Source organism: Seriola aureovittata, chromosome 3, assembly GCF_021018895.1.
Source record: "Seriola aureovittata isolate HTS-2021-v1 ecotype China chromosome 3, ASM2101889v1, whole genome shotgun sequence".
NCBI lineage: Eukaryota > Metazoa > Chordata > Actinopteri > Carangiformes > Carangidae > Seriola > Seriola aureovittata.
Window position 1 is genome coordinate 3,375,299 of NC_079366.1, and position 27,250 is coordinate 3,402,548.

The following is a 27,250-nucleotide window of genomic DNA, read 5'->3' on the forward strand; positions in this document are numbered from 1 at the left end:
TTACATTTCCAGGGAGAAACGTCGTCCAATCGGGTGCTAAACAGATGTCTTAAGTTTCTAAGAGCCTTTTCACTGAAAACAGGTGCCTGTTGCAAACAAACAGTGACGGTGGCTTAAAAAACCTGAGTAGAGCGGAGGGGAACTGCAGGGTCTAGTTGGTCATTCTCTGTGGGTTAGTCACCGCCGGCAACCCTCTTCATATTACACGTAATCCTGTGATCCATTGTTCAAATACAGCTTTAAAAAACTTTAGCATCTTTTCACACTGATCCCCAGATGTCTACATTTTCCATGGGGACTATTTATCCAAAAGAAATTAAGTCCAATGAAGACTGGGAAACTTTGCCGTTGAATGTTTTGAATATAATTTAACCACAAATGAAACTCCATTCACCTCAGGTAGAAATCTCAGACACTTGGCATAATTAATTAATTTAGGGACCAGTGAAATCTCAATGAAACAATCATGGGAGCAAATTAAATCACTTCTCTATGGATAATTAGTTCCATTACAGAGAGATTTCACATGCTTTCTCTGCCCCTTTTGTGCACTGTGGTAAAATCTCAGCAATTCAGTGATTTACTGAATAGTGAACAATGGCTGTATTGAGACCACCCGCCACGCTTTGCCTCCTCTCCTCATCTCTCCCTCCCATTCACAGGCTTGTTACAGCAAAGCACATCTCTGTAGTTCAGGAAACCCTGCACCCTTTACAGTTCCATTCATTGTGTATGTGTGTGTGTGTGTGTGTGTGTGTGTGTGTGTGTGTGGTAAAAATCTCTGTAAGGTTTGTGCAGTTATGGATAGTTGCGTGGGAGGACCTACAATGCTTGTATCCCTAAATGTCCTTAAGCCATGTTATCCCCCTGCAGTGTTTCAATCTTATGTAAATTCTAATCTAATTTAGTTGCTTCAAATAAAGAACTTGTGAGTACAGTATGTGTGTGCGTGCGTGCATGAGTGTGTGCATGAGACACACTGATCTCCCACTCCTCATTACACTGCTGCTGTTAAGAGGATGACTGAGGTACTGAGCAAATCAATGTGTGAAAACAAACCAATATCAAACATCATTTAACAGTCGGACGACATGTGTAGCACAGAACAGTAAATTTGATCGGCTGTTAAAGACGGTATGTGAATGAATTCTCTCTGATTCCTGCTTGTCTCGCCACAGCTCTACAGCTCAGTGGAGTTTGGGAGGAGGTGGCAGCTGGTGCATGAAAGAGTGGCTCCTAATCGTTTCTACTGGTAAGTACAGACTCTTGAACATGGTCAAAGAAACTGTGAGCAATAATGTAACCATGGAGATACAGTATAGGTTATTAGGGCTGAGTGATGAGAAATTATGTAATTGCACTTTTTCTACATGCATTGCATTTTTCATATCATTTTCTATAAATTCAACTCCAACCCTGTATTGGGTGCCTATATAGTTATAAACATGCATATTTAAGCATATTTTAATCAGATTAAATAATGCAGTTGCTTGTTGTTTTGGTCCCAGGAATGTTTTATTGTTTTCTTTTTTAGCAAGTTTAGCAAAATGTGTCACATTGTTGTGCATCATCAGCAACATACGGGTTGTGATGCTACAAATCATATTCTCCAGACGTAAAGGAACATGTTTGTTTGGTACAAAGTCATATCATCATCATTTATATATTTTTTTTAGTGAAAAGGAAACGCAAAAACTACCATTCCAACTGAAATCGCAATATCTGCAAGTATCTACGTACTTATAACAGCTATATAGCTGCCCGTTTATTGTATGTTAATATTGACAGTACGGCCCTGTTCAGGCCTGGTATTAACTCTGATATTATTTCTCAGGTGACCTGATCACAAGTGCTCAGCTATAAGTTCAGGTGTGAACGCACCCAAGATGCATTGAAGAGGCATTTAAGATCCGATCACTCAGACCACATTCAGAGCTGGTCTGGACCACATGCTTTTAGCAGTGCGAATGCAGATGTGACCTGACCACACTGAAGGACTAACTACTCTACTGACATCCTCTGCCACAGTCTGATTAGTCCCAACACAGTTCATAATGAACCCAAAATATTTGACCATTTCAAATGACTAAAACCATATTTCTCTGTAGAGCTGTGTGCACTACACTCTCACTTTCTCACTCTCTCTCTCTTTTGCACACACACAAAAACACATTGAAATGGACCTGTGTGTCGGACTGACTTAAAACAACAATGCATACCTGTTTATTTGCATATAAAGCGGAGGAAGTGAGATCCAATCACAGCTGGTCCCTGGAGACGCATGTGGAGATGCATTTTAATGTCGGGCTTGAACATGTTTGCGTTTAGCGGTGCAAGCTAACGTTAAATTTACGGACTGATGGCACAAGCTGTTTCACTGGTCCAAATACTACTGGTCCCGTGTTGAACAATTACAAGATGAGTTACACTGGGAAACTACAAAAACAGTTTGATTACCAGCAGCTGAGCTAGCTGCTAACTCAATAGTGTGAATGTGAAAAACAACATGATGCGAGAAGCAGATTTTTAGCTTGAGAGAACTCACCGCTGCCTTGGTCTCTTTGAAAAACAAACTGTGATTTTAAAACAGATTCGTCATTCAGCCGTCATTACTTTGGGTTTCCAGGTGTAGTCAGGTTTTTAGATGTATACGATTCACCCTTAGTGATAAAAAGTCCTGAGCATGTAGCCATGGCCACATAAAGATAAAACAAAATGTAAGATTTTATCCACCTGTAGTCATTGCTGTGTATCATGCAGTTGAACACACACTGTTGGTTTGTTGCTAAAAACAAACCAAAAATAATAATTGCGTGACAAGCACCAGTAGAACTATGGTTGAACTCCAAACCCAACGCAGAGCAGTCTCGACACTGTAAATGTCCTGGACAGAAGACATCATTGTCTCTTAACAAAGTGAGGAGCTGATGAGCCAGCAGGATTTTTTTTAAAGATTTTCATTATTGATGCGTCTGACATGCCTGATCTTCCTCTGCGGCAGACAGTTAGGTGACATTATGTGACTGACAGTGTTCAGCTGTGGAAGGATGCTTCAAAATCAGTTTCGGGTGCAGTCCAACTATTGTTTTCCTCACAAGGCGTAAAGCAATCTAATGTTTCCTCTCAGCAAGGCCTTTAAACCCAAAATGTGTCATCCTGCTCCCATCCTGACTTTGTTGAATAAACGTCAGCCATTTTCCTCTGAGGGTGGGAAGTTCAAACGCCGTCACGGGAAGGATGATGTCAAACTGCTCCAGGTTGCAAGTCATATAAACGTAAAGACTCTGACAAATGGTTTCTATTTGACGCCTCCAGATCGATGAGCAACAGAAAAGACAATGGATGATGAAAATCCGAAGGGACGTCGAGCCATATTTCAAGATAAAGCAAAATATATGATAACCCATTAGCTACCATTAGACAACAGCTAATGTTAGCTTAAAATCACTCCTCAGCTAACAGCTAACATAACAGTCAAGTTTTTCGACAATCTTGCCATTCCCACAAAGGATTTATTTGTAGACCTTAAAGTGCTCAAGGCTTCCCACCATCAGCGTGACATCAGAGCAAAATGGCCGCCGTGTGAATGCGGTGTATTGTTTCCAAGACTCACATTCTTACATTTAGCATCACTGTTACCTGGTCTTCTATGTTTTCCACCACCAGCACAAGGTGCTGTCCAGCTCAATGCTATCTGCCCTCTAAACAGTAACTAACTCGCAACGAAAAGCTTTCAACCCAACAAACTACGGAGGAACTGTCAGGTAGTAACAAGCCGGGCCGCCCGGAGTGAAGGGAGCCTGGAGGGCTGATGCTGCAGGAGCTGTCAGAGTTCTATTTTAGGACACACACGGTGCGGTAGGTGTGGTGGTAGCCTTGATAATGAGGCTGCAGAGGGAGCTTACGCCTGCTGTTCATGTAGCCACCATACATGTGAGGAAGATGAAGAGAGTAAGCGTATTTGCAATTTGGCCAACCCGAGCAGCGCTCGGCCACACGGCGCGGGTCGGTCGTGCAAGACGCAAGTTTGAACAAACAACTCTAAACTTCGTTCAGCTCCGATCAGTGTGTGAGTTTAAGCTCGAGGCAGCCGCTGGACATCACAAATCTCTCCAAAAACATCTGGAGCTGCCCGTACGTGATGTTCTGCAAGGCAACAACTCCATCTCATGCCTAAGTGCTATTCTTTTTCCACCTGTCCTGAGTTTCCTCAGAGAGCACACAGCTGTCCAAACCAGTGCCATGCACAGAGACACTACTGTAGGCCACGGACTTTAAAGCTGAGCCTCCCAAGTTTAAACAAACCATACTGCTCCACTAACTCAAAGACTTGTCTGCCTCACACTGTTCTTGTGTACCTGAATGGATTATTCAGAAAAAAAAAAAAATGGAAATGTGGTTTCTATAAGTAGGCCATCTTATTCACAGCTGTGTTTCATCTGGGAAATCACCAATACTACCAATAAGTAAAATGATTAGAAGCTCTGGTGGTCTGTGTCTCTCACTGTGTCTGCTTCTCATTCCCCTCACACAGACCCCCTTTATTTCTCTTCCCATTTATGAGTGTGCTACCTATCGACACATTCTCTCTGTCTCTCCCCCGTCTCTCTCCACCTCCCCGTTCTCTCCCCCTGCATGTGTGTGTGCTGCCTTTGCTTCTCCTCTGATCCCCCAGTCTTTTTAATACATATTTAATGCAGTAATGATTATATGCTATTCCATCTGCGGGCATCCCTACAGTAGCGGGGAAATCGATGGCTTTTCCTCTCCTAATGATGTCAGGAAATGTCCTCCTCAATCTTTCTGGGGGGGGGGGGCTTCTGGGGGCTCTGAACATTTAGGTCACACAGTAAACCTGAGGTCTTTTTTCCTCACACTTTAAATGAAGACACAGACATGCTAATGTCCTGCAGCCAATTCCCGCTGATGTTTACCACAACTGTCATAGCTCTTGACTTACCCTCTGTGTAGTTATGAGTTTGTCTGACTTTGCAGCATGCAGTCGTTCAGGGCAGACGGCAGTGACAGCAGGTAGCATCTGCCCAGAGGCAAAAGACCAGTGGTGATGTTCCTGAAACACATTTGTCTGCCTTTCAGGTCGAAAATGGGTTTGGACAAAGAGCCGGGCTTAATTCACCTGGAAACCAGCATCTCTGAAGGACGTGAGTAATTGAATTCCGAGTTCAGCGCTCCATTTTCTGGTGTCTTTGTACTGTATCGTGAGCATTGTGCTAAAGTAGAGAGGAACTGGAAGTTGTGTGGACAGGTAATGCAGAGGGACAGTGGAAATGGCCCAGTCTGGGGACACACAATGGCAATGGAGAGAAAAGTAATGCATATATTAGAATGCTTTTAAAAGCAGGTGATTTGGCTCAGTGGCACTCACGTAGGTGAATGACAATGAACACTGCGATATTGTGGGATGATATATAGAATTTGACTTGATTGACTTACTGAGTGTGATGTCAGAATAATTTTTTTTCCCCCATAATTTCTTCATTATTGATATTATTCTGTCCAAGCCATTCAATACGTACATTTCCAAGTATTTGTCTTGACCATTCATGTATTCGCAATCCATGTAATTTCCAATACATTGAAAATATCAATAATAATTGATGATAATCATGTGTTGCCAATTGATAAACCTTTAAAATAATGTTTTAAAGGGGAACTTAGTTTGTAGTCATGGGCTGTATAATGTGCTCTGGTGATGTCATCAGAGGCTGATGATGTTATTAATCACGATTTGGGTTTTAAAACTAGGAAATTATAACAGAAAGCCTGCATCACAACACAAAGCCATGGGGTTTGAAAGACATGGGTATTAACTGACCAGGGAGAGCTCAAGCAAAAGATTCTATCAGGTGCATTATAGGAAATGTAGGATCCAGAAGTTTGACCCATACTTGGGACTAAAACTAAGGATGCCTTAGCTTCTCCTGCTATGATTTTTTTTTTTTTTTTTTAATCTGTCTCTCGTGAGTCTCCTAACTTTATGGAATTGCAACACAAAATGTGATTTCATTTAATATTTAATACTTAATAAATACTGTATCCTTTCTATTTCATTTATTTTTCAAACCATCTGTATCCGTGCCATCAGATGTCAGAGCGCTCCCTTTGAGGTCAACACGAGAGAAAAGAAAAACACAATCATACAAACACACGGCAAACATCAGTTGTGTCAGATGTTACAGTCACGTAGCCAGTAACTATCGTATTTATCATGAGCGCGTGGAGGAAGCCAACACATATTTGGCAGAGGCTAACATGTGGGGACAGCTGTCTCCCAGCGCTGCAATTGAAGGCAAAGAAAGCAATTGGCCTCTCTGGTCATCTGTCTTCCCCTCCGCCCGGCTCCTCCCTCACTGGGACCCACTTTATTGACACGAGTAATGTAGGAAGCCAAAAGAGGCCACTTGGCTTTGGGTGAAAGCTGCCTTTCTTCATTGGCTAATACCATTGCTGAGGCCATGGCTTGACATGTGTGCATGTGTGTGTCTTTTGTGTGTGTGTGTGTGTGTGTGTGTGTGTGTGTGTGTGTGTGTGTGTGTGTGAGCAGAGGCACTGTATGTCACCTGCAAGCTGCAGAACTGCACAGATGCCAACAAGGGCAAACCATTCCCCGGCTACATTGACCCCAATTCTCTGGTGGTGCAAGATGAGTATGTGTTTGTCCAGGTGGGTAATTGCCCGGTTTGCTCAGTGAAAAAAAAACATCAGAAAAGTGTATGAGTGTAAGGATTTTTTTTGTTGGAAATTTTTCAAGGTTATTCTTAGAGAGTTGCAATTATGTGTCCCTGTGCTGTGAAAAATACTTTATCTGTTTTTTTTTTTTTTCTATATGTGTCTCCCAAATGTTTTTTTTACTCACCGGCTTCATCACCTCAAGGTGTCAACCGCGGGAAGACCAATCTACTATGTGTCTGCTAAAAGAGACGTCTTTACCCCCATGAAGCTGCCCAAGTACACCCTGCCCAAGGTAACAAATACACCTCCAGCTTAACAAATACTCACGACAGTTTGATAATGAATTGATCTTTGATAAGAAATCCGTATCTTAGCATCCAAGAAACGCGTGAGACAAATTTCAAATTTAATTGGTCGAGCCGCGGTTCATGTTCTGCATTCAGAGGCGCAGAACAATCCGCTTCCAGCCCTGTTCGCTATGTGGGCTAAAGTTGCGATGAAGCACCAGTTCATCGCTGGCTCTGTGTGACACTCTTTGTTATTTATGAGCAAATCAAGGCCAAAAGTAACTCTCACAGTGTTACCAGAATTGTTATTCCATGCTTCTCTGTGTGTGCGTGGCCTTGTTCGTCACGTCCCTATTGACAATTAAACATGTTTTATTCAATCAAGCCCTAGGCTCCCCGGTTGCTGTCGGCTCACTGCAAGGTGTTACTGGCACAGTCAGAGGCAGATGAAGCGCACAACCAAACAGCATGGCCTCAGCTGCATAATCTCTGCCCAGTATGCCAGGCATAGTGTTAATGATTGCTGTTTCCTCTTAGTTAAATATGTGAATAAAGAAGATGTAGCAGTTCTGATTAGTGAATATGATTAAGCCCAGCAGGAGTGTAAAAACAGCATGTAATATACACGTTTTTATTCTTTATTGGCACATTAGGAATCATGTTTTTGATAGATGAAAGCTTTCACAAACGTTAATAATATATTATGTTTTATTTTATAATATTTTTCTTGCTTTTTTTATTATTGCTGCAAATTATTTCATTTTAAGAGGATGCAACAAATCACTTTATCTTCTGACATTCCTTTTCCATTGTTCAACTTTACCAATTTATCTCATTAAATCACGAAAAGTTCCTCGTTGTGACGTGATGAGTCGGTGTCCTGCGTTGACAAGAAAATGATGCATGTCGTTGTCAGTGTGAGGACATTGCTAGGACATACATCACTTCCACCGTGACAAAAGATACTACTACTTAGTTTCTCATTATAATGAGTGACTTTTTATGCTACAACAAATCTTTTCATATTGTAACGATAACAATAGTAATAAAATAATAATAATAATTTATCTTCTCATGGATCAACGAAATAAAACACAGGAGAAGAGAAAAATATGGACCTCTAAAGAGACATCACACAATAAAATGAACAACAAAATATCGTGTTAAAACACTTCTCATTATAATACATACCACAGCACAGAAGTAAGGTGCAAACAAACAGCCATAAAAAACCTGCACTTAAAAACAAAAACAGAATATAAGGGAATAATAAATAGAAACACTGTGGTAACGTGACACGCTGATGTACCTTTACTTCTCTGCCAGGACCTGCATGTGATCAGTACGGATGAAAACCGCGTGGTGGCAGCCGTGCAGGAGTGGAACCAGAATGAAACCTACAACCTGTATGTGTCAGACACATTGGGGGTCTACTACACCCTGGCCCTGGAGAACGTGGTCAGCAGCATGGGCCCCGAGGGCAACGTCATGGTCGATCTCTACGAGGTAAACAAACATCGATCTTCTAGCAAATAAGATGATATATAAAGTCTGTGCTTCAAGTAGCAATCTATGACGCTGGACTGGAAGTAGACTGACTCATTTTAATTTTGGATTGGTATGCTGCACAGGAGACCTATTTTCACAGCATCAAATAAAGGGCCGCTTGATGAGTGCCCAGCCCACACGTTTATTATAAACACTGATCGATATCTTACAGCTAGGAGGCAGAGATGATGAAATGTACTTCTTTTGTCATTTTGGAAATGAACCCTGCTGCTGTAGGCCTACAGTCTTCAGAGCACATTGTGTGAATAAGAAGCAGCTTCAAAGTGCTGACATCAACAAAAGCAAGAGGGGATTGTGCCAGGGATATAGATTTTTGGGAGGCTGAGATTATTTCTTTCTTCGATGAATAACTGCAGATATTACTTCACAAATAGCATATAATCCAAAATGAAGAAAAAAAAAAGAAAAGAAAAGTGTGTTAAGGGCTGATGCTGAAGCTGTGGAACTCGTGTACACTGTGCAATGATTTTTAAAGACACATCAGCAGCAAATGTAGAATAAACTATATCTCTGAATCAAATAACGAAGGCGTTGATGATGCTGCTCATGTCTTGCTGTGGCCTCAGTGATAGAAACGAATCTACTGTCTTGATTGGGGTCACCACCCAAAACGTAGGATATGCTAAATCGCTCCTCCAAGGGAGATTGAAGTATCTGTCGATCACTAAAGTGAAGTTTCTTTACCTAATGCAACTGTCACTGACTCAATTCAGTATCCCTCAACTATTCCTATGGGCCTCCAACAAGGGCTCAGATTCATTCAAGATGCACATTGATTACGGATACATTGATTACACACATTACGAGTCCCCAGACAGCTGATTATTTCCCAGTCAGTGTTTATTCCTGTACATGATTTTGTAGGGAATACAGAAGAGGTAAGCATTATGTGGCTGCACATGTGATTTGCTTTGCAGTGCAGTGCATTTTTTTTTTTTTCTGCAACGTGACTTGAAGATATTGAAATGCTTAATATACGTTACACAGTATTTAGCTTCTGCCGCTAGAGGTCTCTCATGGACTCACTCAGGACTGCTGTGGGGAGACTCATGGAAAAACACTTAAATTAGAATAAATCAGATCTTGATGATCAAATTATTCAGGTTGAAAATCTTTCCTGATGGACATTGTATAATTTGTTGAGAACAAAATGACGCAACAACGGTCAATGGAAACCAAAATCATCAACCCACTGAGGTCTGGATTCACAATCACACCCTAAATAAAAGTAAAAAGTTGAAATCACAGGCTGATCCAAGTTGCGTCAATTTCATTATACACTCAGGAGTGTGTATGGCCCCTGCGTGCCTGTATACACTCCTGACAACATCTGGACATGCTCCTGATGAGTCGGTGGATGGTGTCCTGGAGGATCTCCTCTCAGACCTGGATCAGGGCATCAGTGAGCTCCTGGACAGTCTGTGGCGGTACCTGGCAGCACCCAATAGATAACGTCCCATAGGTGCTCAATTGGATTTAGGTCAGGGGAACGTGAGGGCCAGTCAATGGCATCAATGCCTTTATCACCCAGGAAGTGCCTACACACTCTGGCCACATCAGCACAGGTCTCACTAGAGGACGTGAGGCCTCATGCCACCCTCATGGAGTCTGTTTCTGACAGTGTGGTCAGAAACATGAACACCAGTATCCTGCTGGAGGTCCTGTTGTAGAGCTCTGGCAGTGCTCCTCCTGTTCCTCCTCACACAAAGGAGCAGGTAGTGGTCCTGCTGCTGGGTTGATGCCCTTCTTCGGCCCTGTCCAGCTCTCCTATTGTAACGGCCGGTCTCCTGGTATCTCCTCCATGCTCTTGAGACTGTGCTGGGAGACACAGCAAACCTTCTTGCGACCTCAGGTATGGATGATCCTGGAGGAGCTGGACTACCTGTGCAACCTGACAGGCTGCAGGTACCGCCTCATGCTACCAGTAGTGACAAGGACACTAGCAAAATACAGAACTAGAGAAGAATCAGTCAGGAAGGATCAGGAGAGAGCAACTGTCTGTGGACACCACATGTAGAATCATTCCCTTTTAGGGACTTGTCTCTCCATTGCACCTGTTGTCACTTTCATCTGCACCAAAGCAGGTGAAACTGATTCACAACCACTTGTGCTTCCTAGATGGACAGATTGATATCCCTGAAGCTTAACTGACTCGGTGTTCTACTGTGATGATTAAGTGTTCCCTTCATTTTTTTTGAGCATTGTAGTTGAAATCAACCAAGGTGTAAAAAGTGTTTATGGCTTAAAACTAGATAAAAGTTCATTTTTGAGCTTCTGTAGAGGATATAATGTCATTGACAGGCGACCAAATGACACGTACTGTTTTAACATGATTAAAATCACGTATTTATCTATGTTTGAGAATTGATGGAAACATTTAGGAGAATGTGAGAACACAACTCAAAAAATGTATTACATAGTTCTTGTCATTTTTAGACACTTTATTGAGGAATTTTTACATGTTATAACTTTAAGTCTGCATCTGTTTTAATGTGGAGCTGTTATTGTTTATCTTTTTATTTCCCAGGTAGCGGGAATAAAGGGGATGTTCCTGGCCAACAAAAAGATGGATAACCAAGTGAAGACGCACATCACCTACAACAGAGGCCGAGACTGGAGGCTGCTGCAGGCCCCGAGCAAAGACCTGAGGGGCAACAGCATCCACTGTGTGCTGGTGAGCGTCCGTGTGTCCGCGAGCGCGCTGCGTTCATACATGTTTTAATAAGTGTGCACTTCCATCAAAGAGGGGCCTTGACAGGAGCTGACTGATCCCAGCAGCAATGAGAGGCCCGAGCTCAAAAAGAGCAGCGCCCGTCAAAGCTGAGTGCTCTGAGGCTGCTGAGCTGAAAGGTCAGCCATTTTGATTCAGTCCAATAAGCTGACCTCCCATTTAAGAAACACACACAGAGAGAGAGAGAGAGTGGTGTCAGTTAGAAAAGCAGACGCTCCTTTTTTTTTTTTTTTTTTTTAATCTGTTGAAAGTCTCTGTGAAATCAGATGCTTCTCAGAGTCCAGCTGAGGCGAGTCTTCACTTAAAGTTTTGAAATTTAAAATAAAGACTTGGATGTGGATCTTTTTTTTTTTTATCTACTGATCCGATGGTTCGTACAAAAAAAGCAGCCAGACTAAGATGGCGATGTAGATGTGACGGTTTGTGTCACTGCTGCAGACTTGCACATATTCTCTTAACGTGACTTTATATACAAATATGATCACCCCCTTTTTTTGATAAACCAATTAGCGATTCTGTGGCATGCCTCGCCTTCTCCCCATATTACACAGTCATTTGTCAGGAAATGTCAGAGTTTTAATAAACCTCTAAACAGCCCGTCACAACATGGCCTGCACCACTGGCATTTTGCTGGGTCGTAATGAGAATTGTGTCGGTAAAGGTTAACCCAATCAGAATTAATGGTGGGATCAGCCAATGGGGAAATGGTGTTTGTGATAAAATTTATGACTTGGGAGGTTTGTGGATCCAAGTCGATGCCACAGCCGTTTTAGTCAGAAGTGTCTTTTGAAGGTTTTCAGTGATACTGTTGGCTTGGCTTGATAGTTTTGATAATTGAGTTTGTGATTTATTTTCTGCAGCCATACTGTTCATTACATCTCCATCTCCACGTGTCTGCAAATCCCTACACATCTGGAAACATCGCCAGCAGGGACTCGGCGCCGGGGATCATTGTCGCGTCAGGTGGGTGAGAGGGAAAAATCTCTGTGAGTGACATGTTTCTCTTTTCTCTTTCTTCTTCTTTCTTCTGGGGGGGAGGGGGGGGGGGGTTCTTTAAAAGCTTCTGTTCAAACCCCAGCTGACTTTTTCGTTTCATCTATTAAATAGTAATTAATTCTTTGTCATTCTTGACTGATAGAAGAAACTTCTGACAGGTGCTTTTTTTTTTTTACCTTATAAAGATATTAGATTAAACCAGAATTACATTTTGCGATTACTAAATGAGTTACATGTCAAACTCTAAAAGAATGTTAAGTGAATGCATCCAGTTGAAATGATCAAGTGAATTCTGAATTTCTTTAATCATAAAATAACAAAGGAGACATGGAAAGACCCATCTGGCATTTTCCAAGTGGAGCTGTGTACTTTTTTTTTTGTTTGCAGTTTCTTTTTTCTATACATGGATGCGTTAGTTAGCGTTATGCTAATTCAAAGAGACAAAGACCATGAAAATCACTTAGAGAGACAAAGAAAAAAATAAATCTGTCTCTTTTGTTTATCTATTTATCTCATTTCTGCGCAGTGATCTTTCCACTGCAGCGCTCAAACACTGCGTTCTTCTCTAAAGCTGCTTTGAGCTGTTTGGCCGGTTTTTTACTCTTCTCCTCTCTTTTCAATTGTTCGTCCCCGTTCAGCATCAGTATACAACTCCCAGGCATCTGACAACACCTCACCTTTGAACCGGGGCGAATGACATAACGTTACATAAACAGAAATCCAGAGTAAAACAAAGTATATAATCCTTATGGTGTAATCCTCAGAGCATCACTGTTCCTGGGAACACAGGACAGACAGCAAAGACTTTCATTAACTCAGTGTGGAGAAAACAAAGAGATGGAGGAATATGAGATCAGCAAACCCCCAGGTGAATTCACACCTCAGTGATATTTACTCCCGCATGGACTGGCACTGTCAATAACACATCGGCACTGGCCCGAGGTGTCTGGAGAAGGCCAAGCTTATGCTAAAAGTTTGAGTGTCTGGACCTTTGTGGAGCTTCCTGAATTAAACAGGTTTCAGGGATGTGAGGACAGAGAAACAAACTGATTGTGTTTGATTTCTTCAAGTAACAAAATGATCAAAATAAACAGAGATTATTAATAATAATAATAATAATAATAATAATAATAATAATTTACCTCTCACTTCAGAATAAATGGCAAAATTCAGTTCTTTAACAGTCTTGGTCATTATTCCTGTCTCTAACCCAAACCCAACTTCATTGGTGAGATGCAATATGGGGACATTGCAGATCCAGCAGCATAAGGACCATAAGGAGGCACATAACAGGCTGGTTGTATACATATATATGTATATATATACATAATAGACATATTTACATAATATACTGTAAGTACTCAACTTAGGATCTTTAAAAATCCTTGGTTCAAATCTGAAGGCCAGTTTCCACACTTGTACTTTAATTGATTACTTCCCTACAACTCAGAAGCAAATATTGCACTTTTTATTCCACTACATGAATTTGATATCTGACTGGCTGATATCTGGCTGATATCCCTGGCCTGGCATCACAGATCATAGAGTCTATGGAGCAAAAGGCCAGTCTTCGTACCTTCCCTCCATCACACTATCACATGGACCGGAAACAGAGACAGAGGATCCTTCTTCCAGTAACAGAGCAGCTATCAGCACGTCAGAGAGTACTGATGTACAATCAGCTCAAACGCTCAGCTCCAGAGGACCAGGCAATGGACACAAGGCAAAATTGGAGTTAACTATCAAAATCTCCATTTTGTAACAACAAGACTTTATCTCTACATTGGTATGAAAAGGACTGTGATTATCACTAAAGTGTGAATCCAGGACTCTCTGTCTCTCTCTCTCACACACACACACACACACACACACACACACACACACTGGTGTTTCCCCTCTCTCAAGGCCCCTCTTTAGATAACAGAATCAGAAATCATAAGCCACTGTCCAATCCTGACTAAATACCAGCACTTTCACCTTTTCAAACAAATATCTCACATAATATATAATATATAACAATATAATATAATATATATAATTATTCTGTTATTTATTTTCATTTCAAGTTGTTTAACAAAAGCACAACCTGGAAAAAACACGACCTGGGAGAACAAACTATGAATTTTCCTTTAAGAAGCAAGTTGACGCTAAATCTACTTTTTAGTTAGAGTTACTAAATGTGCAGTTAATTAATTATATTACCAACTGTTTCTCTTCCCAGCCTGTGATGTTCATTGCAGCAGTAGTTCAGTCGAAAATCAAGTAATTCAGTGAAAGTGGGAGACTCCATGGGACTGCAGTCAGTGACACTGCTTTCGGCGTCTGTTGTGAAAAAGACAGTCATGAAATACCAGGCAGTACGCAGCAGGTGCAGACGTTAAAATGAGAGTAACTACCGTTCTGTGAAGTTTTTGGATGACAGCCAAGTACACTGTGTTCTCCTGTTACACAGAGAGAGAGTGAGAGGGCTGCTCGGTCTTGGGCTTAAATGCATTTTTTTTGAATACGTGAAGCGGCTGTGTTCAAGATAAACTGCGTTAAGTTGTATCGTGGTTGTAGAGCTGGTTGAAAGTTGGAAGTTTGTCAGGCGGTGACCGATGTAGTGTACACACACCATCACTGCAGCGAGGTGAGAACATCAAACACAGACGGTCAACAAAATCTTCAGCGTTCAGCTGCTGTTAGGTAACTGTCTAAACGCTGGGACTGTTGTTTCCTGAGGAGGGTTTCAGACGAGGAGGGCAACCGTGCTTCAGAAACGCTCGCCGTTCTCTCCAGCTCTGTGTTTAGCCACCTGGCACCAATTACAGGCTAAATTAAAGCAAGTACAGCAGTCTGCGCAGCATTAGGAAAGCTTGTCTTAATATGGTCACAACTGCGGAAAGATGAATACAGTAATCTGGATTTATTGGTTAATTTAGGAGTATGGGCAAATGTCGCAATGCACTGTAGATCTTCAGGCGCACTGTAATTACCGCCCCAGTCTGCAGCTGCAAGGCTGGAGCCGCTGCCTTACCGCCACTGCTGGGCTGAAGGCTCTTTATAGAATTTGGGATTTATTTGCTCTCGACTAGAATTCATTTCCTGTGTCTGCATTATGCAGTTTCTTTCCCTCAACGTTGTCTTGTGTCTGTTCTGTGAATCCCTGCTGAACCTCCAGGCTCAATTGGCTCAGAGCTGACCACCAGCAATGTCAGTGTGTATATCACCTCCGATGCCGGAAACACATGGAGACAGGTGAGTGAATCTTTTAATTGTAATAATATCCAAAAATTGTAATTCTCTGAAATATCTCCATTTCCCATGGCAGCAGTTGACTGACAGTGGTGAGCCGACTTTTTCGGCGACACACTGTCAACTTCTCTGGAGCCGTTCTGACAGAAAAACATCAGACTTTATATGTTAAAAACATTCCAGCCATTCATTAGCTATACCACTTATCCTTTGACGGGTGTGGGGGTGCAGGTGTCAATCCCAGCTGACATTGGGCGAGAGGCGGGGCACGCCCTAGGCAGGTCGCCAGTCTATCACAGGGCTGCCATAGAGGCCCTGTTCACACCTGCTATTAATATGTGTCCTCACATGCATCATCACTTGTGTTTGGATCTCACTTTCCTGCTCTAAACGCCAAGCCTTGTCGCTTTAAGCAGCAGGAGGCAACAATCCACATCCCATGTCAAATCTGCCAGAAATTAGAAGAAGAAGAAAATATGAAAACAATACAGACTGGGTCTATTCCTTGGCGTGTTCCACCCTTACAGAAAATCTACATGGATTTTACATGTGCAAAATCACATGTGGGCACACGTGAGCACATGAGACCACATGCACATGTGGTCTTTGCACATGTGAAATTTATCGTGTAAAAACATGTTAAATTCACATGTGAAATTTGTTGAACAAATGTGCTGGAAAACTGGAAATGTGGTTTTTGGAACATTTTGGTGGTGTAATGTGTGAAGCTCATGTAAATTCCCATTTGAAATATATGGGATTACATGTAAAACCCATATCATTTCCCATGTTAAACCCACACATCAAGCCATGTGAAACCGTTTGGATTAAATGTGAGACCCATGTACATAGTTTATTGTTGTTTGTTTTCCACATGTACTCTACATGGTACCAAAGATGGCAGCAAGATCAAATGTATTAAACATGTGAAAAATTCATGTGATTTTTCTTTAAGGGCAGGCAAACCAATTCAAATGATGCACTCATAATTCATCTCTATGGGCTTTTCAAATTTACTTTGAAACTTTATTTTACTCTTTCATGAGAATCAAGATTGTGTCTGTTGTCACACTTAAATATGATTCCGTTTGCTTGCAAATTAGTTTGTGACCAGAGGCCGGTTGAGTAGGTGGCCCAGGACACAGTCATGTACACACTTCTAAAAGAATGTGGCCAGACCACCTCCCAAAGTCATAAAAAAAAAAAAAAACATTCACAGATTCAAGATATTTTTTCCCCTTTTCCAACAAGCCCACACAGTTTTAATTTGTGATTTAATTTGTCTCCTCCTTTACAACACTGAACATTTGGGAGGACCCATCATTTTTAAGTTAAGAAGCTGACTAAGTGAGCTAACATGTTTACACTTGGCAGCGTTTCAGCAGTTCAACTTTGATTTCTAGTATCAGTTATGGTCTGCAAAGTCACTGTCGTGGGCTGAGATTGGCTTCCTGCAAATATACACACATGAACGCTGTGGGAGATATGTTGTATTATTGATTTTACAGACTCATCCCTGATGATTCATTTTTCCAGTGATGTCCCCAGTTGAATCTTAAACGCACTAAAATGGCCACAACACGAACTGACTGACCCGCAGTCCTGACTGTCCTCAGTATCATCCTCTGCTCATCACTCACTCTCCCTGATTTTATCACAGCCTTTTTAATCCGCACACACGAGCCACTGTTTTTCAGTGTTGATGATCAAATGACATCTTAAGAGTAATTTGCTTCAGTGCCTGCATGCAGCGCAGGTGGGTGGCACCTACCTCACTTGATCCTGCCGTTTACAATTTATGGTGTTTGTTTCTAATTAAACATGGCAATGAAAAAATAATTATTCAGAAGCTGATGTAGCAATCTAACTGTGATGTCTACTGTGTGTGGGTATTATTACTTCGCTTACTTGAATGAGATGGCATGGGTGTGTGTGCGCAGACATGTGTCAGACATGCACACGGGTAACAAGCCGTTGCAGAGTGAGCTGTTTTTTTTTTTCCTTTTTTCTTTTCTTATCCCTGCAGATCTTCGATGAGGAGTATGCAGTGCTCTATCTCGACCAAGGAGGCGCCTTAGTTGCAATAAGACACACTCCACTTCCTATCCGACACCTGTGGTGAGTCATTATGACAGAGATGCCATTTGTCACAGCATGACTAATTCCCTCGGAGGAAGCTTCAAGTCTTAAGTTAGTCAAACAAAGGCAAATTAGTTTTTTTTTTTCAAACGAGGGGACAAATAACTCAAGTTGGAAAACCTGCCAGCAGTGGAAATTTTTGCTTTGCACATTGTCATTCAATTTCACCTTTCTGTGTTTGAAGCCATAATGAGTCTAGCTTCCACTGATCAGTGTTCACTGAGCATTCAGCCCTGCGCTGAATATGACATAAGGTTGTTAGACAGCTCCCAGGGTCATTAGCTTGTGCACACAGCCAGGGGATTAGCGCTGGTCCCTTGTGCAATAGCTGTTTGTGTTCCCAGGTTGAGCTTTGATGAAGGACGGCAGTGGAACAAGTACAGCTTCACGAACATGCCCCTGTTCGTGGATGGGGTGCTGGGAGAGCCTGGGGAAGAGACTCTCATCATGACGTGAGTGCCAAACATTTGTCAACACGGAGATCTGTCAATCACACTGAAAAATCAAAGTAATAACACATAGCCTATATATGTTTGTGTGTGTGAACCAGTTTGAGTTTTACACCACTGGAATGAGGTCACTTTGGGAAAAGTGAGGCGGTTTGGCTGGGCCTCACTTTCAAAGTGCTTTACAGAGGCACGGAAATACATTATAAATAGGCAAGACTACATTAAAATAGCATTTAAAAACAAAAAAAATGAATTTGATAAAAATAAAATTGCAAGTATTTAAATACAAGATCAGGTAGGAAACATAGGACACCATTATAAAAGGGATTCTGTAGTGATAAAAGATTTTGCAAAACAAGCAAATGTACAAGATTAAGAAGATGTTATGTATGCTGACAGTTTCAGCAGATCTCAGGTGTTCAGGAAGCTTGTTCCACAGGTGAAGAGCATATAGACTAAAAGCTTCCTCACCTTGCTTGGTTTATGATTCTGGGAACACTGAGTAAACCTGTCGACAATCATACAAGTAGATCAGAGATGTATTGAGGCCCAAGACCATTTCCCGTTGTGATGGTTAATTGAGTTATATGTAAGTTTTGCTATTGCTACACAGCCAACATTAGCATTAACAGATATTTACTTCCCAGTTTTGCCAAGAGCTTAGGCCATTTATGTGTTCAAAATACAAGATGTTAGAAAACGCCCTCTGAGCAGCGCTACTTCTTCAGAGGAGACTGGATGCTGCAGTGCCTCAGTATCGGAAATTGACGAGATGGGCCGACCAGGATGGGGCTTAGCTGGTTAGCGTGCTAACTTCAGTAGATGAAAAGAAGTGATAGAAGTAGAAGCAAAACACGACAGCTGCTTCCCACCACTGGGAGCAGCTCTGGGTGAGTAAAGGAATGTAGTTTGATGGCGAATTTGCAACATTTCCTCTAGACTGGTAAGTAAAAAGCTGTTAATGCTAACGTTGGCTGTGTAGCAGTAGCAAAACTTACAATTAGCTCCTTTATTTAACAGACTTTAAGGCTAGGGTAGGGGGCTGGGGAATGCATTATGTGACCTCACAAAGAGAGCTGTACAAACATCTCCTCTGCCTTAACCCGAGCCTCTGCTGCATGCATCTATATCTAAACCTGCTGGATTCATCATTCCTGACTTCCTATTTTGGTTTCCATTAATAAAAAAGATTTCTCTCATGGTCTACCCAACATCAAAACTGGCTGTCTCCAGATTATGATCACAGGAGATCAATGCTTTGGCAGCCAGCGACAACGTTACTATCCATTTGAAGAACATGAAGGAAAATGATCAAAATGATCAAAAACAAGCCTGAGAAAACAGACATGAAACTTTAGTCAAAAAAGATTTAACAGGATTTAAAAGTAGGAAGAGCACTGAGTATGATTTTGGTCCTCAGAAACCAGATATATGAAGATTCCTTTTGTGATCTTTCCCATTTACCATAAGAATAGCCCAAAGCTGAAGTGCATAAGGATATGACGCAGCACTACTGCTTGATTGCAGACGACTGGGGACCCTGGGGTGTGTTACCAAGGGGTTTTTCCACAGACATTACATCAGCATCTCATGGCACTTGCCATAAATGACAGACTGACAGTCGGCTTTGTAGTCAGCTCTACAGGAGAGTGAAAGGGCACAGCTGGAGAGACAGAGAGGGGCACAGAGAATAGGAATATGCGCACGAATAGTCAACAAGAAGAAAAAGAGCTGCAGGGGAAAGGGGCAGTGTAAAGATGATGCTGGCAGGTTTGCACTGAGAATAAGTTCTGCAGCACGCAGCCTCTCAGCTGACAGACACACCATTAGTTTTCATAAGACCATCATGCACTGTTTTCTTATCAATTTGTACTCATTTTTACAGTAAGTGCCTGTCATGGTCGGGTGCCTCGAGAGCTAATTGACAGATTGATTGTGATAAATATGTTGTGGTATGAATGGTGAGGGAGGTCAGTGCAGAGAAACACACCCACTCAATTTAGCTGGAGATGGAATATTTATCTGGTTAGTCTCATAACCTTGGATCCTGTTTTGTTTTTTACCATTGCAAAAACATGGTTATTCATTCTGATTCCCCTTAATCTTTCAGAAGAAATAAGTTAATGTTTTTTCAATAACAGCAAGTCAGTTCAAGTGTAAAGGCATTATATTTCAGGTTCTATCTTTAAAGGTTCTGTAGATGAGATTTTAAACAATAATATAGCAGCAAAGGAGTGTTTTCTGCGTCAAGTTATAGTGGACCAATGGCGTCCTGAGCAGAGAACGAGCATGTGATCCCCTCCCTGTTAAACCGTCGGCCCTCCCCTACGTTTATATCTACACAGGCACCGCGGACCAAGGCTGAATTTCTTTCCCAGTCCGACTGGCTTTTCTTTCCCTCAGTGTGAACTATCTCGATGGTTCAGAATGATTTTGATTTTTGCTGGGTTTCGTAACGCCTCGCTGATGGGGGGGGGGGGGGGGGGGTTTGGTGGCCAAATGGAGGCCAGTGGCTAGCGAAGTGTTTGTTTTGGTCTGAGATGCTGGTGGTCTAATGTGACATCTAGTGGCAGTGGCGATCGCTTACAGAACCTTTTAAGGATGGTTCCAATCTCATGTAAAGATGTGGTAGGACGCTTGTTGCATGTCGTGCCCTAACCCTCTCTCTCCTGATGTTTCCTGTTTTCCCTTCACCAACTCATGAGTAAAAGCAGGATGTCAGAAAGACCATGACTAGCAACATGTTAAGGTGCCAGTGTACTCAAGATGCTCAAACAGCAAATTATGGCACAGCTGGTCCTCTTGTGAGTATTCACAGCACCAGGTCCAGTGATAATGGGATAAACTTTAAAAAACTGAGTGTCCCTGTTTATCATAATGATGGGTAATGTCATCCAGTGCAACAGTGTGGCTCTCTGTTGTTGTTTTTTTTTTTTTTTTTAATCTTTTTAGGACAGAAATGGAACTCTGTGGCACAGAGGAATAAGATCTATCAGACTGTGGATGCATATAAAATACTTGGGGAGACTCAGTTCATTTTCTCTATGGTTTTTTTGTGGGCTTTTGTGACTAAGAATAAGAATAAGAAAAAATACTGCACATCACCAGCTTTATCCTTTTTACTCCATTTGACTGCGATCATTATCCGTAGCATGTTTTTGTGTGTGTAACAACCAGCAGCATGTGTGGCTATTTTCCAGGATATTCGGCCACGTCAGTCATCGCTCAGAGTGGCAGCTGGTGAAAATAGACTTCAGGTCCATCTTCAACAGGAGGTGTACAGAGGCGGATTATCAGACATGGCACCTCCACAACCAGGTATGCTCTATGCCAGCATAGAGAGACTGGACTTGTTTTTATCACACTTGTTTTTCCCAGTTGGTAGAAATATATCTCTAAAGCTTAAATGTTGTGATCATTCTCTGTAGTCTAAATTTCTCTTCTCTTGTTGAAGCCTAAAAAGTCAGTGTGCTTTTGATAAATTTGCGTTTAAGATATTTTGAAATCATCCAACACTTTTTTTTTCAAAGGGTAGTTACATGGGCCTCCTACTGTAAAATGTGTCATTGTTAAACTTAACGTAAAATTGGTGAAAAAGAAATATCATCGTGCACCATGGACAGTTGCACTATGAGTCACTGAGCAAAGGCTCATGTAGCAGCAGACCCTCACAAGGCTGCTGGTAATTTTATGTCTGTTTCAGTGACATTTTGCAGGTTAAGTGCTGCTTTTGGTTTAAAAACTGCACTTGAACTTGAATGTGTGGTTATATTTCCTGAATCTTTTTTTAAATTAGCAAAAACATAATTAAGATAAAGTGAAAAAAGCCTTTAATATACACATTTATCCACAGGAAGGAAGATTCAAATAGAACAGCAGAAAGGAAATATAGCGCTCTAGGAAGCACATAGGGAGCGATTTCAGATGCACCCTATGTGTTTGATGTCAGCACTCGTAGCTCATGGATGCACTTCCATTCTGCTTCATAAACAGTTTCAACTTAATGAGCTGTAATTACAAAAATGAGATGTCAATTCCACCATGGGAAATTAAATAAGCAAAAAGTCTGTGGAGCTCGTCCTCTCTGTAGCACTGCCTCTTAAAGTTTGGCTGATACAGAGGTCGGCTTGATCAAATGCCGGGCTTCCTCATCAGGAGCTAACCATCCCCTGCTTTTATCCTGGCTGTGTACTGAGTGGGCTAAAGCGGGACATCTCTCAGCTCCCAGAGCACTTATGCAGATTCTATATACCGATTCCTGCTGATGCTCTGAGTGAACCCTCCCAGCCCCACCCTCCCAGCCCCAACCCAAACGCTGCATACATTAAACCTGCCCGCAAGCCCCTCAACCTGGCCGGGCCTGAAGGCGAGCCAAAGACTTAAAGTGTGCCATTATTCATGGCCCAGTCCTGTAATTGGTTTAGACGCCCATATGCTCATAGCAGTCTAATGATCAAAACATATAGCATGGAAGATGACAAGAGTCCAAGCCAATTACCGGGCTAACCTGCCTAAATGTAGAGGCAGTGTGGGTCCTAATCTGCTGCAAAAATAAACTGAACACCACCTCAGAACAGAAGACAGCACTTGTGTTTTAAGACCACTGGGAAAGTTAAGGACATTTTCAGGGGCTGGAAGTCTATTTGTGGATACAGCCTGAGTTTTTAAGCATCTCACTACTGACACCTAATGCACAGAGACAGAATGTTCTGATAATAATGTGTAGGCTGGAGGAAGCCGTGAAAAAGATTGGTGTTCATCCTTTTTGCACTCCAACTGATTTTATATTCACTTCCTACGCATAGATACACGGCTAAAAATGGAATGGGTGCTGGCAGCTTTTGCGACTGACGCCCCTTCTTAATCATTCATCTGAATATCACAAAAAAAAAAAATCTCCAAAAAAAAAAAAAAGTACTCGAGCAGCACACTTGCAATGGAGGAACATTGTCGAGTTTAGCACACCACACAGCAAGAGCCTGTAAATAGTCGCTGAACAGGAACACACAACAAGCTGAAGTAAGGCAAGGCAACAGTGCTTTTCACGCACAGTGTGAAGCACACATGGCTGGTTGCATCGTGTAAATTATTTATGGTGGCAAGTGCTACAAAAGCAGCTTGTTTTTTGAAAAACTGTCTGACTTTCCTCTCGGTTCTCTTTCAAAATGGGGCCCGCAGGGTGAGCCGTGCCTCATGGGAGTGAAAAGGATCTACCGGAAACTGAAGCCCACGTCCAGGTGCGTTATGGGGAAGACGTACTCTGTGTCAATGACGTCCGGCCCCTGTGAATGCACAGAGGCTGACTTTGAGTGGTAAGTATACTTTTATTTTTAACCATCCCATTTGCTGTGGTTGTTCCACCAGAATTTTACCAAGCCTAGTCATGGTTTACAGTTGTGATGAGTGCTAGAGTGTGAAAACGGTTGTATAATGTTGTCTTCAGCTCTAAAAGGAGCTTTTTAAAATCTAAATCTGAAAACAAATCAGTGATGTCTGAGTTATCTTGACTTAAACTTAAAGCATAAAGCCTGTTACTAACTGGGGCATTGAGTTTGAAACATGTGGGTGTTGACAGGGTTGGGAGGGTCCAGTGGAAAGATGCACTTTAGCTGCACTATGGGAAATGTAGGATCAAGGGTTTTTGGATTTTGACCTAAACTACAGGCAAATAGTTAAGATATCTCAACCTCTGTTACTTCCATTTTGACTTGTGTATGTATCTTGTGAGCTCCCTAACTTTAACTTTAAAGTACAATTTTGAATTGTTAGAGTTTCCCTTTAAATGATCCACCACGTGGAAGCAAGGCATCACAGTGTTGTGGATTTGAATTCCAAGATTTCTTGGGATGAGTTCATTTCAAGAAGAGGAGGGTAAATCGACTTATCGATGGTTAATGTGAATTTGAGCAAAGGTCTTAAAATGCCCAAATGCAGCTTACATCAATTTTACATTATGTATTAAGTCTGAGTCAGTGTGTCCTCCTCCACAGAACAAGAATCTCTTTTGTGCATTGCATTGCAATCATCAAGGGGGGCATTATAGTGTAATGGCTGCCAATGGCACATAGCATGGCTCCCCTATTATTATTATTATTATTATTATTATTATTATTACTATTATTAATATTAATATTATCGTTGTCATTATTATTATTATTACTATTATTATTTACTGTTGTGCCCCCCCAGTCGCTGTCATCCACTATAGCCCGATCCTAAATTATTGCAAGTAACACAAATTAATTATTCTTAATATTAATATAATATTAATATACCAAAATAAATTTGAATTTGAATTTCAAAACCAGCTTTCAACTAACAGCAGCATTTAAGAAGTGTGCTTTAGTGACATGAGTGATGCCTGAATGCTGTCAGTGCAGTCATCTTGGTTTCTTCCTAACTGCTTTTTTATACTGTCGTGTTTTGCAGATTTAGTCATGATGCTGCTGAGATGTGGCATTTTGAATATTTTTTTTTTTTTTTGGCATAAAAAACTGTAACTTTAATGCTGTGGTTTTATTGGCTAAATCGCAAAAACACAGTATGAAATGGTTTGCAAGAAAATCACATTGGAATCTTATAATCGTCATAATGTAATGGTTCCAGCAGCATCTCACAAAAACGAAAATCAATCTTTCCTTGACTTCTTGAATTTTGAATCCCGATATTGTTGAAATGAAATGTAAACATCAACAGCATTTGCATTATTCAGATGCATTCATTCAGATGCCCACCTACAGGGCTGAACTGAGACCATTGTCCATTGAGTCTTTTTCACTTATTCACTGTTTAATACTGAGTGTTAGAGAATCGGATCACCACTGATTTAACAGATGGCTAAATTTGAGAAGTGCGTTAATTATACAAATACGCATATTCACATATTATATAGAGATTGTCCCTCCTACTACACCTCCTACAGACATATCTATGGTAAATTACACTGCAATGAAAATATCACTGAGATAAATTATTTTTAGTTACAGTGATCTTACGAAATAAAAACAACAATTGTGCTGACTTATTCAAATTTGGGGAAAAGAATTTGATTGTTTAATACCCACTGTGGAGTTTTGATCTGCCATCATTTGGAGAACAGATCATATTGTCAGATCGTATTTCTCATGTATTTGGGGACCAAACCTCAGCCTTATCAATAGTAGAAATACATTTACACATATGTCCCAGGATTTAAGGGAACTGGGTTTAAGTGAGGGATTAAAAGATAAGAGATCAGCTCCATGGATAATATCCTCCAGATTATAATTGCAGAGCAGCTCTAGCAGATTCTCTTGGAGGCTGCTGTGGCTGCAAAATGGAAACCAGTCAGCTGCTCAAAAGTGTACCTGTGTGTGTGTGTGTGTGTGTGTGTGTGTGTGTGTGTGTGTGTGTGTGTGTATTCATTACGAAATATTCAATTGATTTCACCTGAATGTGTGTCACCCTTCACCGCTTGAAGGACAAAGTGTTCAGGAGAAAAATAATAATTCACAGCTTTTGTATCTGCTGCTGGTGAGTGTTTATATCACAGCTCCAGCTACAGACAACGGTTTTCACATCCTCGCAACCTGCTTTCTTTGAATTATCAGCAGTATTAATGTTGCTTTTTTTTTTTTCTCTCTCTCTCTCGCTTTGGTCCCAAGTCTGCAGGTCTCTTGAGTGAGGCAGCTCTTGGAATAAGCACCATCAAAACAATAAATCACCACGCCTAATAGCTTTGATTAACAATCACAACACTTTTGCATCTGTGTGCATGTCGCACTAATTAGGGCAATTTGTCCCTATCATTTTGGGGACATAGCGCTGCTCTGCCTTTTAATTTGTAGGACAAACAACTTGTGGGCTGTGTTTCAAAGCACCAAAGAGGCACAGAGCAGTTGCTGTAACTACTGTGAAGTCAATACTAAAACGATTATGTGTACATGTTGTTTTCCACAATTATGTATCAGCATTCTAACGTCAAATATGTATAAAATACAGAGCAGGTGATCAGAATATTCTGTTATCTTTTGTGTGATTTGTCTGTGAGTAACATCGGTTGTTTTCTAAATACGTGACGTACCCGCCGCAAATATCTCATTTTCGAATTTCCAAACAGAACCTCAGGAATATTTGCATCAGTCTTGTCTCAGCGTTTCCTCTGTGGTTCTCGAATGGATAACAGTTTCTGTTTTTGTCCGCTTGAATCATTATAGTGATTATGGCTACGAGAGACGGACCGATGGCAAGTGCACCCCTGCCTTTTGGTTCCATCCATCATCGATGTCCAGGAGTTGCAGCATGGGGATGACTTTCCTTAACAGCACTGGGTAAACACAGAGGACAGCAGACTAGAGTCAGCACACAGTCTCAACAGTAACTCACAGGCATTGGGCAGAATGAATGGTGTGTTAGAGTCGAAAAGCTCAGGGCAGAGATGTAGTGCTATTTGTTTAGGTAGGATATGTAACCACTATTCCTACAGTGGCAAGTTGAAATGCATTAGTCAACTATAACCGACACAATCAACTGTTAGACTGAATTTATTAGTTTCATCCTCTTGAGAATATTACTCGGCAGTCGGCCAAACACCTAGCTAAGAAGATTGAGACAAAACCACAATAATTAGCGTGGCATCAAGACATATAGGTGAATGAATGCGAATAGTTGTTGTTTTGAATGATTTCATTGACATACTTACAGAGCAAATGAAGCCACATTTAAAACATCCATTCTGAGGAAAGGTTGCAGTTCAGGCAGAAGTCGAGCTCATATAATAGGCTAGGCTATGCAAACATAGTGAAGCAAGCCTGTATTTCCAGTAGACACTGTGGATTCAGCACCAGCTGTCCAAGTTTAAAAGGCTGGCTTTGTAATGTTTCTTTGCAAATGCATCACAAACAAAAGAAACCATCAGAAGAGTGAATGATGAATGAAAGGTTGTTTTTCTGCCATTTCATCTTCACTAGTTAACGATAGATTGGTTGAAAAAATCATCTAATTCACTGTGCTGCTCAAAGCTACCGGCAACTGTGGAATGTTTTCTTCCATTCTTTCCATTTGTTTTTATTTGCTCTCTTACATGATATACAATTTAGTGATGATCGGATGTTCATGTGCTTTAAAATATTGCGTATGCATTTCTAACAGATTACTACAACTACAAATATTCT

The 27,250-nt window shown here is 41.3% G+C and overlaps 1 protein-coding gene across 1 annotated transcript in view; it reads left to right on the forward strand.

Moving 5' to 3' along the window:
- Nucleotides 1-27,250, forward strand: part of LOC130165963 (VPS10 domain-containing receptor SorCS1) — a 169,733-nt gene that overhangs the window by 114,650 nt on the left and 27,833 nt on the right. Inside the window, 13 exon segments of the mRNA XM_056371164.1 lie at nucleotides 1,179-1,252; nucleotides 5,098-5,162; nucleotides 6,566-6,684; nucleotides 6,896-6,985; nucleotides 8,307-8,486; nucleotides 11,077-11,223; nucleotides 12,141-12,243; nucleotides 15,437-15,513; nucleotides 17,537-17,628; nucleotides 17,994-18,101; nucleotides 21,299-21,416; nucleotides 23,277-23,410; nucleotides 26,294-26,407. Of these exon segments, the coding sequence (XP_056227139.1) occupies nucleotides 1,179-1,252; nucleotides 5,098-5,162; nucleotides 6,566-6,684; nucleotides 6,896-6,985; nucleotides 8,307-8,486; nucleotides 11,077-11,223; nucleotides 12,141-12,243; nucleotides 15,437-15,513; nucleotides 17,537-17,628; nucleotides 17,994-18,101; nucleotides 21,299-21,416; nucleotides 23,277-23,410; nucleotides 26,294-26,407 (1,421 nt within the window).